Source organism: Heterodontus francisci, chromosome 33 (assembly GCF_036365525.1).
Source record: "Heterodontus francisci isolate sHetFra1 chromosome 33, sHetFra1.hap1, whole genome shotgun sequence".
Classification (NCBI taxonomy): Eukaryota; Metazoa; Chordata; class Chondrichthyes; order Heterodontiformes; family Heterodontidae; genus Heterodontus; species Heterodontus francisci.
The window spans coordinates 56126352-56142327 of record NC_090403.1 but is presented as its reverse complement, the minus strand read 5'-3'; the positions used below and the strand labels follow the sequence as shown (position 1 = coordinate 56142327).

The 15976-nt window shown below is 45.8% G+C and overlaps 2 protein-coding genes across 5 annotated transcripts in view; both read right to left on the bottom strand.

Moving 5' to 3' along the window:
- The window catches only part of smarce1 (SWI/SNF related, matrix associated, actin dependent regulator of chromatin, subfamily e, member 1), a 490930-nt gene extending 478683 nt beyond the window's left edge, over positions 1-12247 (bottom strand). Inside the window, exon 1 of the mRNA XM_068013668.1 lies at positions 12236-12247. The gene's annotated coding sequence lies outside the window, so the exon portion shown is untranslated. The remainder of the gene's footprint in view (positions 1-12235) is intronic.
- The window catches only part of LOC137348252 (catenin beta-1-like), a 62219-nt gene continuing 46556 nt past the window's right edge, over positions 314-15976 (bottom strand). For all 4 annotated transcript variants that reach the window (XM_068013663.1, XM_068013664.1, XM_068013665.1 and 1 more), the window contains 11 exons: positions 12822-13023; positions 11749-11893; positions 10719-10822; positions 8955-9293; positions 7473-7628; positions 6962-7081; positions 5307-5457; positions 4126-4247; positions 2995-3031; positions 2104-2240; positions 314-764 (listed from right to left, as the gene is read on the bottom strand). In XM_068013663.1, coding sequence (XP_067869764.1) covers positions 2128-2240; positions 2995-3031; positions 4126-4247; positions 5307-5457; positions 6962-7081; positions 7473-7628; positions 8955-9293; positions 10719-10822; positions 11749-11893; positions 12822-13023 — 1489 coding nt within the window. In that variant the 3' untranslated portion in view covers positions 314-764; positions 2104-2127. The remainder of the gene's footprint in view (positions 765-2103; positions 2241-2994; positions 3032-4125; positions 4248-5306; positions 5458-6961; positions 7082-7472; positions 7629-8954; positions 9294-10718; positions 10823-11748; positions 11894-12821; positions 13024-15976) is intronic.

Sequence of the window (15976 nt, the reverse complement as noted above, 5' to 3'; positions counted from 1 at the left end):
CCCAGCTTGTCTGCTGGGGTTCATCTGCTAAATTTAAGTTAATTAATTCAATAAAAAAAACTTTGATCATCACTTATTGATTCTAACTCCCCCGGGAGAATAATTTTCTGCCATTTCCAGGTAGCAAACATCAGCATGGCAAGTGTAAATTACAGATTGAGAATCAAAGTTACTTTATGATGCTTTTAGCAAATCCCTTGGGAACTGGTTCAGAATAATTAAAACCTCACCAGTTGTGTGCAAGCAGCTGTCTTCACACAGACACTGTGCTAACTAGAAACACAGAGTCAAAACATTTTACATAGAAGTAACCCTAAAGATTCAAAAACGAGAATGAAACTGGTTAAAAAAAGAATCCTTTGGTAAAATGCAGCTTTCAGAGCTGAAAAAAAAGGGGTTTTCCTGGGGAAGATTTTTTTTTCTTTTTGAAAACGTGGAGCCCATATTATAGAGAAGTTGGTGAAACAGAACTAAAGCCTTTGGACAGATTAGAGTTTGCTCACTGAAATCATCCGACACCTAAAATTTCCTCAATTAGTTCCACACTGAAAGGCTTCAGAAAATGCTTCCCGCAGACGTTCCTTGATACGTGTTAGGCACTTCTGTTCAACATCTGAGCCTCTCACACACACACACTCTCACACACACACACTCTCACACACACACACTCTCACACACACACACTCTCACACACACACACTCTCACACACACAGTTTAGAAGCAGTGTTGCTGATCCCTCCTGAACCTCATCTGCAGTTCAATGCTGTCAAGAGAAAAGATCAAAGTCAGAACCAACAGAACAAAGTCATTCAGCAAAAGCCCATCCCTCCCATTAGTGAGGGTGTTTAGCTCCTGGCCATTTACTCATCACGCCAGTCATCTTCAAATTGAGCAGCTGAGTGTACAGAACCATCCAACTGTACTTGCTCATTGCGCACTAGTGCGGAAGTAATGCATCCATCTTGTTTACCAGTTCCCCCCCACCCCACCTTTAACCCTAAAAGCACCAACTCTTTCTTGGGTATAAGTTCTGCGGGGCTGGAGGGTGTCTCACGAAGTGCAAGCCCATGCTATTTGACTGCAATGAGCATCACAGCCATGATCATGCTGTCCTCACGCAGCATGGACGAGAACACTTTCCAGAAGTCAGTGCACATTGGGCCAACATGAACTCTACCTGATGTCTCCTTCCCCCTAACCCAGGGTCTTGGAAGCAAAGTGGGCCAACCCCCTCCATTCAACACAGACCAGGGGTAGAGAAAAATTGAGCTGGTTTCTTCAAAAAGTGCAGAGTGGTGTTAACCATGGCACAGTGGGTAGTACTCTCACCTGAGTCAGTAGTCATGATTTCAAGGTGTACTCCACACAGACTTGAGCCATAATCTAAGACTGACACTCCCAGTGCAGTGCTGCACTGTCAGGACATTAAACCCTGTCTATTGTCTATCTAACTGAGATTCCATGGCCACTATTTCAAAGTAGAGCAGGGGAGATCCCCCTGGTGTCCTGGCCAATATTTATCCCTCAACAAACATCACTGAAACAGATGATCTGGTCATCGTCACACTGCTGTCTGTGGGAGCTTGCTGTGCGCAAATTGGCTGCCATGTTTCCTACATTATAACCGTGATTACACTTCAAAAACGACTTCATTGGCTGTAAAATGCTTTGGGATGTCAAGAGGCCACGACAGGTGCTATATAAATGCAAGTCTGTCTTTTTTATGTTCAGCCTGTTGAGAAGGATCTCCTGAATGTCATTCCCAGCTGTGGGTGAATGTCACCATCTCCAAGTGAAAGGAATTCAAAAGCACCAAACTGAAGGAATCGGAATTTAGGAAACTGCAGCTGCAGTAACCGGTGTCCTGGTTCCACCAACGGCCCAACAGGTTTGGAGGTGGAGTTGTTTGGTAAACTTTGTTACAGAAAATGTATATTCCCTCAGAAGGCTATCAAATGATACAGCACAGGAAGAGGCTATTTGGCCTGTCATTCAAGAGCTATCCAATTGGTCCCACTCTCATGAACATAGACAACTTGATGCCAACAATGAGGTTCGACATTTTGCAAAATTGCCAGAACTCCATCAGGAACTGTTCATACCTTGTGGAATGATACATGTGAAGTCTAGCATGGGTACAAGTTCATTTCCTCTTCTGTTAACATAGGTCTGTCCACTGGATATCGTTCATCCAGCTCCATATCATTCACCAGAACACGGTCCATGTGCTGCCCAGCCTCTGGGATGCCATATTGCATGTGGGAGCAGATGGAGAAAAGTAATTTTCAAGTAAGGTTTGTGTTAAGAAGTACAAACAAATCAGAAGCGATCACTGCAAATTGAACCAAGCCAACAACAGTTAATTATAGGAATCTCACCACCACCACCCCTCAATTCATGGGCGTTTTGCTCCTGTGAAGAATCCTGTAGCTGCCTCTAACAGGTCTCAGATTAATTTAATCATATTCCTTTCAGAAACAAACACATTGCTGAAATACTCATGTCCCAGAACCACCTGCAGTCCAGTAGGCCGGACACAGTGTTGAGCAGGTTGAGTACAATTAGCAGCCTCCCAGAGCCTCTGCAGCACAGTGTTTTCCCAAGAGATTCTCTGCCATGATGGGGGAGGGGCAATGTATACAAACCACACACCCTCCCTTCACCAAAACAGTGCCCAGTCGCACTGTGCAGGCACAAGAACACGGTTATGAGAGCACGCTCAATGCGTTTTGGCGTCTGTTCAACAGTTATTGAATGTCAGTCTGAAAGCAGAGAAATATTACACACGTGCACACACACCCATATACAAGCATCACTCTCTATCAATAGATATTGGTAGACATTTATATATATCTATAGATATTAATGCATAAATAAAATGAGATATATCCACACACACATACCCTACAGTACTACTATTGGGAATCAGGAACTTTGGGACATTTAAGCAAGATTCTTCAAACAATGAGGTGTTCATTGCTCCTTACACTTACCCTCTTGATAATTGTCAGCAGCCATCATTCTCTCAGCCTAGAGAGGGTAAAGAACAAGTGTTATCAGGAGTTGAGTAAAAGTGCCTACTCAACCTCTTCCCTCATCCCCTTCATCTTCCCTCATCTCCACCCTGTTCCCAAGACCCCTCCAGGACCACTTCCCCACCCACACCTCACTTCCTGTTTGTAAAGGATTGGATCTGTTTTCACTGCCCTTTCAAGCAGTGCATTCCAGATCACAACTCAATGCGTAAAAAAAATTCTCATCTCCCCTCTGGTTCTTTTTCCAATTATCTTAATTCTGTGTACTCTGGTTACCGACCCTCCTGCCTGTGGAAACAGTTTCTCCTTATTTACTCTAACAAAAGCCATTATAATTTTAAAGACCTCTATCAGATTTCCTCTTAACCTTCCTTGCTCTGAAGATCCCAACTTTTCCAGTCTCTCCATGTCAAAAGTCCCTTATATCCCTGTTACCATTCTGGTAAACCTCCTCTCCAAGGGAATGACATCTTTCCTAAAGTGTGATGTCCAGAATTGGACACAGTTCTCCAGCTGAGGCCTAACCTGTATCTTGTAAAGGTTCACCATAACCTCCTTGCTTTTTTACTCTATTCCTCTATTTATAAAGCCAAGGATCCCATATGTTTATTAACAGCCTTCTCAACTTGTCCTGACACCAAAGATTTGTGTATGCACACCCCCAGTCTCTGCATTCCTACAGCCTTTAAAATTGTAACACTTCATTTATATTGCCTCTCCTCATTCTTCCTACCAAAATGAATCACTTCACACTTTTCTACGTTAAGTTTCATTTACCACATGTCTGCCCATTTTATCAGTCTGTCACTATCCTCCTTATTCTCTACTATATTCGAGTTTTGTCTCATTTGCAAATTTTGACATTCTGCCCCCTTTACCCAAGTCCAGGTCATTAATATATATCAAAAAGAGCAGTGCTCCTAATACTGGTCCCCTGGGGAACATCACTGTATACTTTCCTCCAATCTGATCAACACACCTCCATCTCACAGCCATTTCATATCCACACAGCCAGTCCCTTTAGGGATTAAAACTTACTAACAAGTCTATTATGTGGCATCAGGGAGCTGAGTGCGATTGAGTACATACCGCTTCCCAGGCCTCTGGGTCATTTTTGAAGAGTGTGCCGGTCAATTCAATCGACAGTCGCTTCCGGTAATCCTGCGGCTTGTCTTCCGATATTCGGAACAGCACTGCAGCAGCATAGGTGGCTACAGAGAACAGAGGAAGGGTCAACAAGTCACCTGACCAGTGCTCACAAAGGGAAATCCAAAACCTGCAGTACCAGAAAAAGAGCATGGGCGAGAGACACAGACAGCGTGAGCGTGCGCACAGACAGAACGTGAGAGACACAGACAGCGTGAGCGTGCGCACAGACAGAACGTGAGAGACACAGACAGCGTGAGCGTGCGCACAGACAGAACGTGACAGACACAGACAGCGTGAGCGTGTGCACAGACAGAACGTGAGAAGACACACAGTGAGCGTGCCCAAAGGCAGAATGTGAGAGACACAGACAGCGTGAGCATGTGCACAGACAGAACGTGAGACACAGACAGCGTGAGCGTGTGCACAGACAGAACATGAGAAGACACACAGTGTGAGCGTGCCCAAAGACAGAACGTGAGAGACACAGACAGCGTGAGCGTGTGCACAGACAGAACGTGAGAGACACAGACAGCGTGAGCGTGCCCAAAGACAGAACGTGAGAGACACAGACAGCGTGAGCGTGCCCAAAGACAGAACAAGAGAGACATATACTACAGATCACAGCTTCATAGACTTTCCAGCACAGAAATAGAACATTCGCTCCAACTGGTTCAAGTTGGTGGTTATTTCACTTGAACCTCCGCCGACCCCTCTTCATTTAACCCTCACTATAACTATTTGCTTCTCCCTTGTGTTTATATCTAAGCATTGAGGGTTTAGAATGCACCCTTGCTCAGAACTCTTTTAAATGTCCTGTTTCAGACACTGACTGTTTCTTTTGACTCCAGCGGTTTCTGGTTATTTTATGGATTTCTTTTAGCATTCATTTAATTCCTTCTGTGACATGACCTTTCGAAGCTGATCAGCAGCGATTTCGAATCCCAGGCTGGATGAAGAACCCAGGCTGATCATCTTTTCCTGCCCAAAGGCACTGAAATCAACTGCATGCCCAACCACGCTCCTGGACCCCCCACTCCTAACTGCTACCCTGACTGAGACTGCCCCAACAGAACCTCCTTCACATCCCGGGGGAGACAGTGGGCATCATGTAGAGTATTTACCAATGCCCTCGTTCATGGAGTGCAACATCTCAGTGAGGGGCGCAGTGGCCCCCTCGCGGTCTATCTCCTCCGCTGCTTCCCGGTCTTGTGCGAGTTCACACAGGACACCAGCTGCGACACGCTGGATGTTTTCTACAGGAGAGTACAGGAGCTGGGAGGACAAGAACATACAGCACAGTTACCAGATTGCATAGCAAACCAAATATAAACTTCCTTACTGAGAGATAATGGGTTAAAGCTTTCAAGGATATCATTTTAATTCTGACACAAGTTGTCTTCACTCCTCTCCTTACTGGGAAACAGTTTCATACACAACCCAAGCACTAACACCTCACCCAGTCTACACATATCAACAGAGTGGTTATCAGCAGGTTGTTTGACTGTGGGTGGGGAGCCCAATTCTGTCCTCAAGCAGTGCCTAAACAGAGCTTCCAGTGAGGTTCACCAGATAGCATTAACAATAGGAGTTATCAAGCTACCCAGACATCTCTTAATGTTATACTGCTATTGAATTTGTCAAAATTTGTCAAATTCAAATTGCAAATTGGAGCATTTCAGCTATGGAGAGACTGAAAAGGCTAGGATTGTTTTCCTTAGAACAGAGAAGGATGAGGGGGAAATGATTGATGAATACAAAATGATGAGGGGCATTGATAGGTTAGATAGGGAGAGACTTTTTCCCTTAGTGGAGGGATCAATAACCAGGGGGCATAGATTTAAGGTAAGGGGCAGGAGGTTTAGAGGGGATTTAAGGAAAAGATTTTTCACCCAGAGGGTGGTTGCAATATGGAACGCACTGCCTGAAGGGGTGGTGGAGGCAGGAACCCTCACAACATTTAAGAAGTATTTAGATGAGCACTTGAAACGCCATAGCATACAAGGCTACGGGCCAAGTGCTGGAAAATGGGATTAGAATAGATAGGTGCTTGATGGCCGGTACAGACACGATGGGACGAAGGGCCTGTTTCTGTGCTGTATAACTCTATGACTCTATGAATTAATGTTATACTGTTTTCTGTTTAAGCAAGGAAGTTTAAGTCAGTGTAAAGTATCACTGGGCTAGTAACCATGCAACAATGATCAGTTTCAGGATGAAATAGCAATTGGCTTAAGGACTGGTACTGAATCATTTGCGAACAGGGTGGGGAAAACAGTTCCGCAGAGGAAAGCGTCTCAATAAACATCATACTGTTTCTGTAGAAGATTGACTGGTATGGAGTAATACTGAATCAAAGACAGACTTAAGTTTCACTTGGTCGAAGAGCAATATGTGACAAGAGTGAATCTATTGATTACATAAAGTACTGGTGTATGCAAAAAAAAATCATTAAGTAATGAGAAACAGTTATTGGTAAGGGATAAATCCATTAAATTCTCCTTATATGGAGCTAGATTTAGCTGTTATGTAATTACAGAATGTGGAATTGTGTGGATTGTCACATGAAGGGGTTGAGAGAAACATGCAGACTCTGACTACATAGCAGAAGTACTTTACTGGCTGTAAAGCCTTTTGGGATGTCACGAGGACATGAAAGGTGATATATAAAGGCAAGTTTTTTTCTTTCAAATCACATTCCATGTCCTGTCTGAACTTGGGGACTATGGAAGGGGTGAATGGAAAGAGGAGGTTCTGCTTTACCATACATACAGCTTACCTGGACAAAGAGTGGGATTGTGTTGAGTTGAGTGATGCTAATCCTGTTGATGCGATCCCGAGCGAGAATGTGCAGTGCTCCGGTGCAGCCTTCCACGATCTCGTCCATTCGTACTCCATCCTGGTGGGTCACAGGTCACAGATCAGTACAGATGCTAATCACAGGCATCCACAGCTGTCATTCCTTTATTTCAACTCTTTCGCCTCACACCCTAGAGTTCAGGGACCCCTTTAGCAGTAACAGTTCTACAAACAGCAGCAGCTTCAAGATCTCACCGAAAGGGCCACTGTAAATGTGGGAGCCTAGACAGTCAGCTATTCAACCATCGGAGGCATCACAGCCAAGCCCAATCTCTCCCCGCAGACATTATGGTAAAAATTTTCAACTGTTAAATTTTAAAACATATTGCAAACACTACATGACTGCTTAAGCATGAGCCACACAAGTGAGGTGGGTGGGTGATGAGGGGGAAGACGGAAACACATTGTGCCTGGAGCTGCTTTTTGCGCACCATATATTGCTGTTGTCCGCCTCCAGATGCTTGTCGCTGTGTGTCCTGGTGAGCTTTCACGAGCAGCTGGACGAGTCGGGGGATGACATTGCTCTCCCGGAGGGGAGTGTGATTAGCGGGGCACAGCGCCAAGTTACGGACCAGTCCAACGGTGGCCTGTAGACAATGAGAGGAAAAGGAGAGAAAAATCAGAAATTAAATTAAAATTGGTTCAAATTACATTATTCTGCAAATACGGGAACAGCATGATGGACATAAAGACACAACTTATTTCTTTGCAACCTTGACCTCAGTACCTCACATTCTCTATCCTCCCTTGTGCTGGTATGGAGGCTGAGCTGAAGCTGGTCAAGTGCAGACCCCCTCCCAGTTCCCCAACCACCCCCCACCCCTCCCCCCAATGCCACCCCACATTTGGTGATTATACAGCTGCTCAACAGGTGAAAGCTGCTGATAGACCTTCAAACTAATCACATGGAGCTTCTGAGTGTCTGTACATACTACGGCATTTTAAAAAATGTTTGCCCTTGGGATGAGGCTGGATTCATTGCCTATTTCCAGTTCCCCAACCCACCAAGTCAATTTCTGGGTCAATATCCTGGAACTCCATTCCTAACAGCAACGTGGGTGTACCAACACCCTCAGGACTGCAGTGATTCAAGAAGGCAGCTCACCACCACCTTATCAAGGGCAATTAGGGATGGGCAATAAATATTGGCCTAGCCAGCGACGCCCAAACCTGAGAATGAATTTTAAAACAATATGGGACTGGAGTCGCATATAGGCCAGACTCTGGGTGGAAAGTTCTCTTCCCACAAGGACCTTGGCAAACATCGTGCGTTTTCATAATAATTTGGCAGATTCATTCAGTTCAGTTTCTCAACCTGCCCTAGAGGCATATGAATGCTTTAACTGCTGCTAGTCCAGTTAAAACCTGCTCGGTTACCAAACACAGAGCCGCATAGAACATAGAACATTACAGCGCAGTACAGGCCCTTCGGCCCTCGATGTTGCGCCGACCTGTGAAACCATCTGACCTACACTATTCCATTTTCATCCATATGTCTATCCAATGACCACTTAAATGCCCTTAAAGTTGGCGAGTCTACTCCTGTTGCAGGCAGGGCGTTCCACGCCCCTACTACTCTCTGAGTAAAGAAACTACCTCTGACATCTGTCCTATATCTATCACCCCTCAACTTAAAGCTATGTCCCCTCGTGTTTGCCATCACCATCCGAGGAAAAAGACTCTCACTATCCACCCTATCTAACCCTCTGATTATCTTATATGTCTCTATTAAGTCACCTCTCCTGTAAACTGTGTGGATTCCACTGCCCCTGGCTGAGCCCCCACAGAGTGCCCCCACCTCACCCCTTCCTCCCGAGGGACAGAGCATCCCCACCCCTACACTCAGACCATCCCCCACATCAGAGCCACAGCTGCTGAGAGCAAGGATAACATTCAACTGGGTGCCCATTCACCTTTATCAGTGGCCAGTGGAAGGGCTGGTTGAGAAGTTTGACCACTGCAGGAATGCCATAATTGAGGCGCACTTTGTTCTGGGCAAACTCAGCCTCAGGGTGCCTGCTGGTGAGGTGCCGGAGAGCACAGACCGCTGGCTCAGTGATGTCCTCCTTCTCGCCTGCTCTCAGTACGGTGTGGACCAAGGCCTCGATGCCATCCACCTGACACACCACCACCTTGTTCCTGGCATTGTTGCAGGTGAGGTTAGAGAGGATGCCAGTGGCACAGGTCAACACATTGATGTCATCTGAAGCCAGGAGCTGGACCAGGGTGGAGAGAAGGGGATCCAACCCTTCCTGTGGACAAGAATACACCTTGGATTAGAGATTTATAAAGATGTGAATTATATAAGCCAGTCAGTCATTTGCAAAACTTCAAACTTACCCATTACATTGGCAACCAACACAGAAACAAGCCATTCGGCCCAACTAGTCTGTACTGGTTTTTATGTTCCCATTCCATCTACTTCATTTTAATCTTTGATTGAATGCAGAGCAGTCTGGATGGACCATATGGCTTAGTCCTGCTCCTATTTCTTATGTTCAACATATCTTCCTATTCTCTTACGTATTCATCTAGTTCCTTTTGAAAGCATCCAAACTATTTTCCTTGACTACTTCCTGTGGTAGCAAGTTGCACATTCTAACCACTCACTGGGTAAGGAAACTTCTCCTCATTTCCCAACTGGATTTATTAGTAACTACCTTGTATTTATGATCCCACGTTTTGGATTCTCCTACAAGTGGAAACATTCTCTCCACAGCTACCGTGCCCAATCCATTCATAATTGTAAAGAGCTCCATCAGGTTACCTGTAAGTCTTGGTGTCCTAGTTTCTGCAGCAGTGTCACACCCAGACACAGCACTGATTTCCACATTACCCAAGTGAGACTTCAGATACTACAATGGTTTCCAATGGAGCAAGAAAAAGGCTACGAGGAGATGTAATAGCAATTTTACAATTATGAAGGGTTTTGTTGGTGTGAATTGGGGAGTCAGTGATGTGAGGTCATCAGGAAATGTTGATAGAGGGTTGCTGGGCCACGGGAATGTGGACTTTGCCACCGGGAGTGGTTGAGGAAGAGACGACTGTGTCTTAAAGGAAATTTGAATTAGTATTTGAAGTGGAGGAAGATACAAGGCTACAACAGAGAGGAGGGTAATGGGATTAATTCTGAATTATTCTATCAAAGATTTGGCCCTTACTGTGCTGGAAATTCTATGGTCTTAATTGCTCAAGAGACCATGCACGTGATCTAGATTTGAGAAGCCTCAGGGAGAGGTCAAAATATTGAATTGGAAATAAGTGCAATTATTACCTCATTTCAGCGATTTGAGCGTGTAATCCAGACTAACAGGGTCAGCTGTGACTCAGTGTGCAACACGCTCACCACCGAGTTGGAAGTTTGTGGGTTCAAGTCCCACTCCAGAGACTTGAGCGTGGAATGCAGGCTGATACTCCCAGGGGAGTACTGCACAGTCAGAGCTGCTGTCTTTTGGATGGATGTAAAAGATCCCACGACACTATTGGAAGAGGAGGAGCAGGGGGAATTTCCCAGAAACACAACCAACATTTATCCCTCAAACACCTGAAACAAATTATCTGGTCATCATCTCTGTGGGATCTTGCTGTGTACTACCTGGCTGCTGCGTTTCCTACAACAGTGGCTAGACTTCAAAAATAAACTCCTCTGCTGTAGTACCAAAGTCCAAGTGCCTCACCTGCTTTGTTGCTGCGTCAGAGAGATTCCTCAGTGTCCAGAGACAGTTCTGAACCAGCCTGGGGCTGGGGCTGCCCAGGTGATAGCCCAGGGCCTGCATCCCACCTGTCCAATAAACACAAACACAGTTCAGTGAAACAGGTTTGTGCGCTGGGAATCGAAATGCAAGGCCCAGAGCTCTGACAATATCAGTTACGCAGCTCACGTAATCGGACACCTGTTCAGTGATCCAATAGAGCATCTCGTTAATGCAAAACAATTCTTCAACTTCCGTGGCCATAGAAACCAGCAGCCCTGTGTGAAACTCACTCTCCAGCTGGGTCCAAGAGGATGTCAACAGGAGAGAGATTATTTACAGCAGAGAAACAGGCCATTTGGCCCATTGGTCAATACTGGTGTTTATGCTCCACATAAACCTCCTCCCACCCTATCAACAAATCCTGCTATTCCTTTCTCCCTCTTGTGTTTATCCAGCTTCCCCTTAAATGCATCTAGTCTTGTCTCTGCAACCACTCCCTGTGGTAGCGAGTTCCACATTCTCACCACTCTCTGGGTAAAGATATTTCTCCTGAATTCCCTACTGGATTTATGAGTGACTGTCTTACATTTATGGCCTCTAGTTCTGGACTCCCCCACAGGTGGAAACATATTCTCTTATGTCTATCCCATCAAATCCCTTCATATTATCCTCGAATCTACAGGGAGCCAGAGTGCACACACTTCATTAGTGCAGCTCAGCAGCTCATCTAGACAGCCCTCCCCCAAGCAATAAAACTGATCAGGCGAGACCCCTGGCTCGGTGTGTTGACGCACACCTAGTGTGGTAGCACGCAGGCCAAACCTGGTGAAGCAGGAATGAGTACAAGTCAATGAGGAAAATCATTCAGTGTCCCTGCTCATTGTGGCCACCCAATGCTTCCTGCACATTCAAACTGGATATGCACAGAGCAGGGAACAGAACAGAACAAGGACATAGAGAGGGGGGGTGAAGGGGAAGGAAGAAGGAATTGGTTTCAGAGGCGTGCGGTTACCAGCTTCCACGATTGCAGGCTTGTTACTGGGACAGACAGAGAGGACTTTAAGGACACGGCTTGTAGTCCAAAGCAGCTTCTCATAATTGTAGGTCCTCATGATATGAACAAGGGCAGCAGGGCCTCCATTGGCCAGAATAATGAGCTAAAAAACAAAAACAGCCTCTGGTTACAGATTTTCACTCAGCAAGCCACAGGCTAAACCCATAATCCAAATCAGAGAGGACACACCCAAAGTAACACACTATGGTCAAATTCACAGGACATGTGAACACCCATCCTCCAATTAAAATGGCATCAGCCATGGTTCAGTGGGTGGCACTCTCGCCTCGGAGTCAGAGGTTGTGGGTTCAAGTCCCACTGCAGAGACCAGAGGCCAACAATCACTGGCAGTATTGAGGCAGTGGTGCCATCCTTCAGTTGAGATGTTAAACCAAGGCTCGATCTGCCCTCTCAGGTGGGTATAAATCAGTCAGTCAGTATTCGGAAAGAGCAGCGAGTTCTCCTCGATGTCCTGCCTCAATTTATTCCTCAACCATCACTAAACAGATGACCTGACCATTATCACATTGCTGTTTGTGGGAGCTTGCTGTACACAAATTGATTGCCATATTTACCACATTACAACAATGACTACTCTTCAGAAAGTACTTCACTGGAAAGTTCTTTGAGATGCACTGAGCTGGTGAAAGGCCTTGTGCAAATCCAAGTCATTTTATCTTTCAATTTCTGTTTGTATTCCGACGAATCCAGCTGAATCTTCACGGACAGAGTGACAAATCATCTCGCTCCGCGGCCTTTCCAGTATTTTGTATTTCATCTCCGCTCCTCATAGTCCTTTCACTTTGTGGATTGTTCTCAGAGATGGCAGCACCACTGGCAACATTGGACTTCCAGAACTGTACAACCCACCAGGAGGGTGCTCGCCACACCCGACCCCTTGACCGCGAACGGGGTCTCACTGCTTATCCCAGCTGACCCTCCACAGCCTCCTGCACATACCCACACAGGCCCCCTCCCCAAGGTCCAGAGCTTCTCCCCCCCCCAGCCCCGTCCATCCCCAGACCTCTCACCTTGCTCTCCTGATTACCATAGGCCAGCAGCTGCAGGCAATCGGTGGTGATGGCAAGGAACTTCACGTTGCTCTTGTTCAACAGAGGGACCATTTTCTGGAGCCCATCAGCCAAACGGACGGCCATCTTCGCCCCCTCCTGATGCAGCAGCAGGTTATGGAGGGTCGTAATGGCATAGAACAAGATGGACTCGACAGGAGAGCTAGCAAACACACGCAGAAACATCAGTAAACACCAAAACCTACATACACCACTCTTTGAAGATGGGAATTACAAAGTTGAAAAAGCTGTTAAAAAGCGTAAGGGATTGTTGGCTTTATAGAGGAATAGAGTACAAAAGCAAGGAGATTATGTTAACCTTTATAAAACACTGGATAGGCTCAGCTGGAATATTGTGTCTACTTCTGGGAATCACACTTTCGAAAGAATGTTAAGGCCTTGGAGAAAGTGCAGAAAAGATTTACTGGAACGGCGACAGGGATTAGGGACTTCAGTTATATGGAGAGACTGGAAAAGCCGGGTTTGTTCACCTTGGAGCAGATACGGTCAAGAGGAGATTTAATAAATGTGCTCAATTAGAAGCAGTTTTGATAGAGTAAATAAGGAAAATTGGTTTCCACTAGTAGGAGGGTCGGTAACCCGAGGACACAGATTTAAGATCACACCCGCTCAAGGACAGAGAAGGGAATCTAAGTGTGGAGCCAGAGGAAATGGGCGAGGTACTAAATGAGTACTTTGCATCAGAATTCACCAAAGAGAAGGACTTGGTGGATGATGAGCCTAGGGAAGGGAGTGTAGATAGTCTCAGTCATCTCATTATCAAAAAGGAGGAGTTGTTGGGTGTCTTGCAAAACATTGAAGTAGATAAGTCCCCAGGGCCTGATGGGATCTACCCCAGAATACTGAGGGAGGCAAGGGATGAAATTGCTGGGGCCTTGACAGAAATCTTTGCATCCTCATTGGCTACAGGTGAGGTCCCAGAGGACTGGAGAATAGCCAATGTTGTTCCTTTGTTTAAGAAGGGTAGCAAGGATAATCCAGGAAATTATAGGCCGGTGAGCCTTACGTCAGTGGTAGGGAAACTATTAGAGAGGATTCTTCGGGACAGGATTTACTCCCATTTGGAAACAAACAAACTTATTAGCGAGAGGCAGCATGATTTTGTGAAGGGGAGGTTGTGTCTTACTAATTTGATTGAGTTTTTTGAGGAAGTGATGAAGATGATTGATGAAGGAAGGGCAGTGGATGTTATCTATATGGACTTCAGTAAAGCCTTTGACAAGGTCCCTCATGGCAGACTGGTACAAAAGGTGAAGTCACATGGGATCAGAGGTGAGCTGGCAAGTTGGATACAGAACTGGCTCTGTCACAGAAGACAGAGGGTAGCAGTGGAAGGGTGCTTTTCTGAATGGAGGGATGTGACTGGTGGTGTTCCGCAGGGATCAGTGCTGGGACCTTTGCTCTTTGTAGTATATATAAATGATTTGGAGGAAAATGTAGCTGGTCTGATTCGTAAGTTTGCGGACGACACAAAGGTTGGTGGAGTTGCGGATTGTGATGAGGATTGTCAGAGGATACAGCAGGATATAGATCGGTTGGAGACTTGGGCAGAGAAATGGCAGATGGAGTTTAATCCGGACAAATGTGAGGTAATGCATTTTGGAAGGTCTAATGCAGGTGGGAAGTGTACAGTAAATGGCAGAACCCTTAGGAGTATTGACAGGCAGAGAGATCTGGGCGTACAGGTCCACAGGTCACTGAAAGTGGCAACGCAGGTGGATAAGGTAGTCAAGAAGGCATACGGCATGCTTGCCTTCATCGGTCGGGGCATAGGGTATAAAAATAGGCAAGTCATGCTGCAGCTGTAAAGAACTTTAGTTAGGCCACACTTAGAATATTGCGTGCAATTCTGGTCGCCACACTACCAGAAGGATGTGGAGGTTTTGGAGAGGGTACAGAAGAGGTTTACCAGGATGTTGCCTGGTCTGGAGGGCATTAGCTATGAGGAGAGGTTGGAAAAACCCGGATTGTTTTCATTGGAACGACAGAGGTGGAGGGGCGACATGATAGAGGTTTACAAAGTTATAAGCGGCATGGACAGAGTGGATAGTCAGAAGCTTTTTCCCAGGGTGGAAGAGTCAGTTACTACGGGACATAGGTTTAAGGTGCGAGGGGCAAAGTTTAGAGGGGATGTGCGAGGCAAGTTCTTTACACAGAGGGTGGTGAGTTCCTGGAACTTGCTGCCGGGGGAGGTGGTGGAAGCAGGTACGATAGCGACGTTTAAGAGGCATCTTGACAAATACATGAATAGGATGGGAATAGAGGGATATGAGCCCCGGAAGTGCAGAAGGTGTTAGTTTCGGCAGGCATCAAGATCGGCGCAGGCTTGGAGGGCCGAATGGCCTGTTCCTGTGCTGTACTGTTCTTTGAAATACTGACAGTGAAATCTCAGGTCCTCTATGAAATAGGCCATTTTGCGAATTTTGGATGTTTTATTCATTGACGAGGCTGAACTCACTGATTGCTGGGCATGTTCGGAACATGGCACGTTTTACTGATTGACACAAGGCTCAATTTGCTGACTGGTAGATGAGGGAGAGCTTCCAGTCCAGTTTTGAAAGTGACAGTCTCGATTGTTAGATGACAAGTGAGATTGCCAGAACGAACAAATTAAAAAATGACCACAACCAATACTGTAACACATCAAGCAAAAGAATTTGGAAGCTAAGTTCTGCATGCCAACGGTGGCATACTATCTTGTGCTAGCTGCAATGTTTTGTTCAATCACACACAGTGGGCAATGGTTCAGCACCACAGAGTCTGAAAATCATCACAGCAGAAAGAGAGAATATAAAACAAACACGCAAAAAGAACAAGCAATGTTTTTACCTCTTTTTAAGAAGTCGACAGAGAGCTCAGAAAATCCTCAGTTGATTTTAATAGAACTTGTGGATGCTTTGGCAAGCGCCAACGTACCACTAGAAAAACCCGATCACCCAAAGCTGCGGGTAGGCATTCAACATAATGTGCAAAATGGCAATTGCTTACCAAGTGCAAATAAACTACAACAGGACTAGCGACCAAAAGTTTTGGTGCACATTGAGAGGACAATTCCAACAAACTCTGTGGACGCAGAGAGATCGGTGTCTAAACAT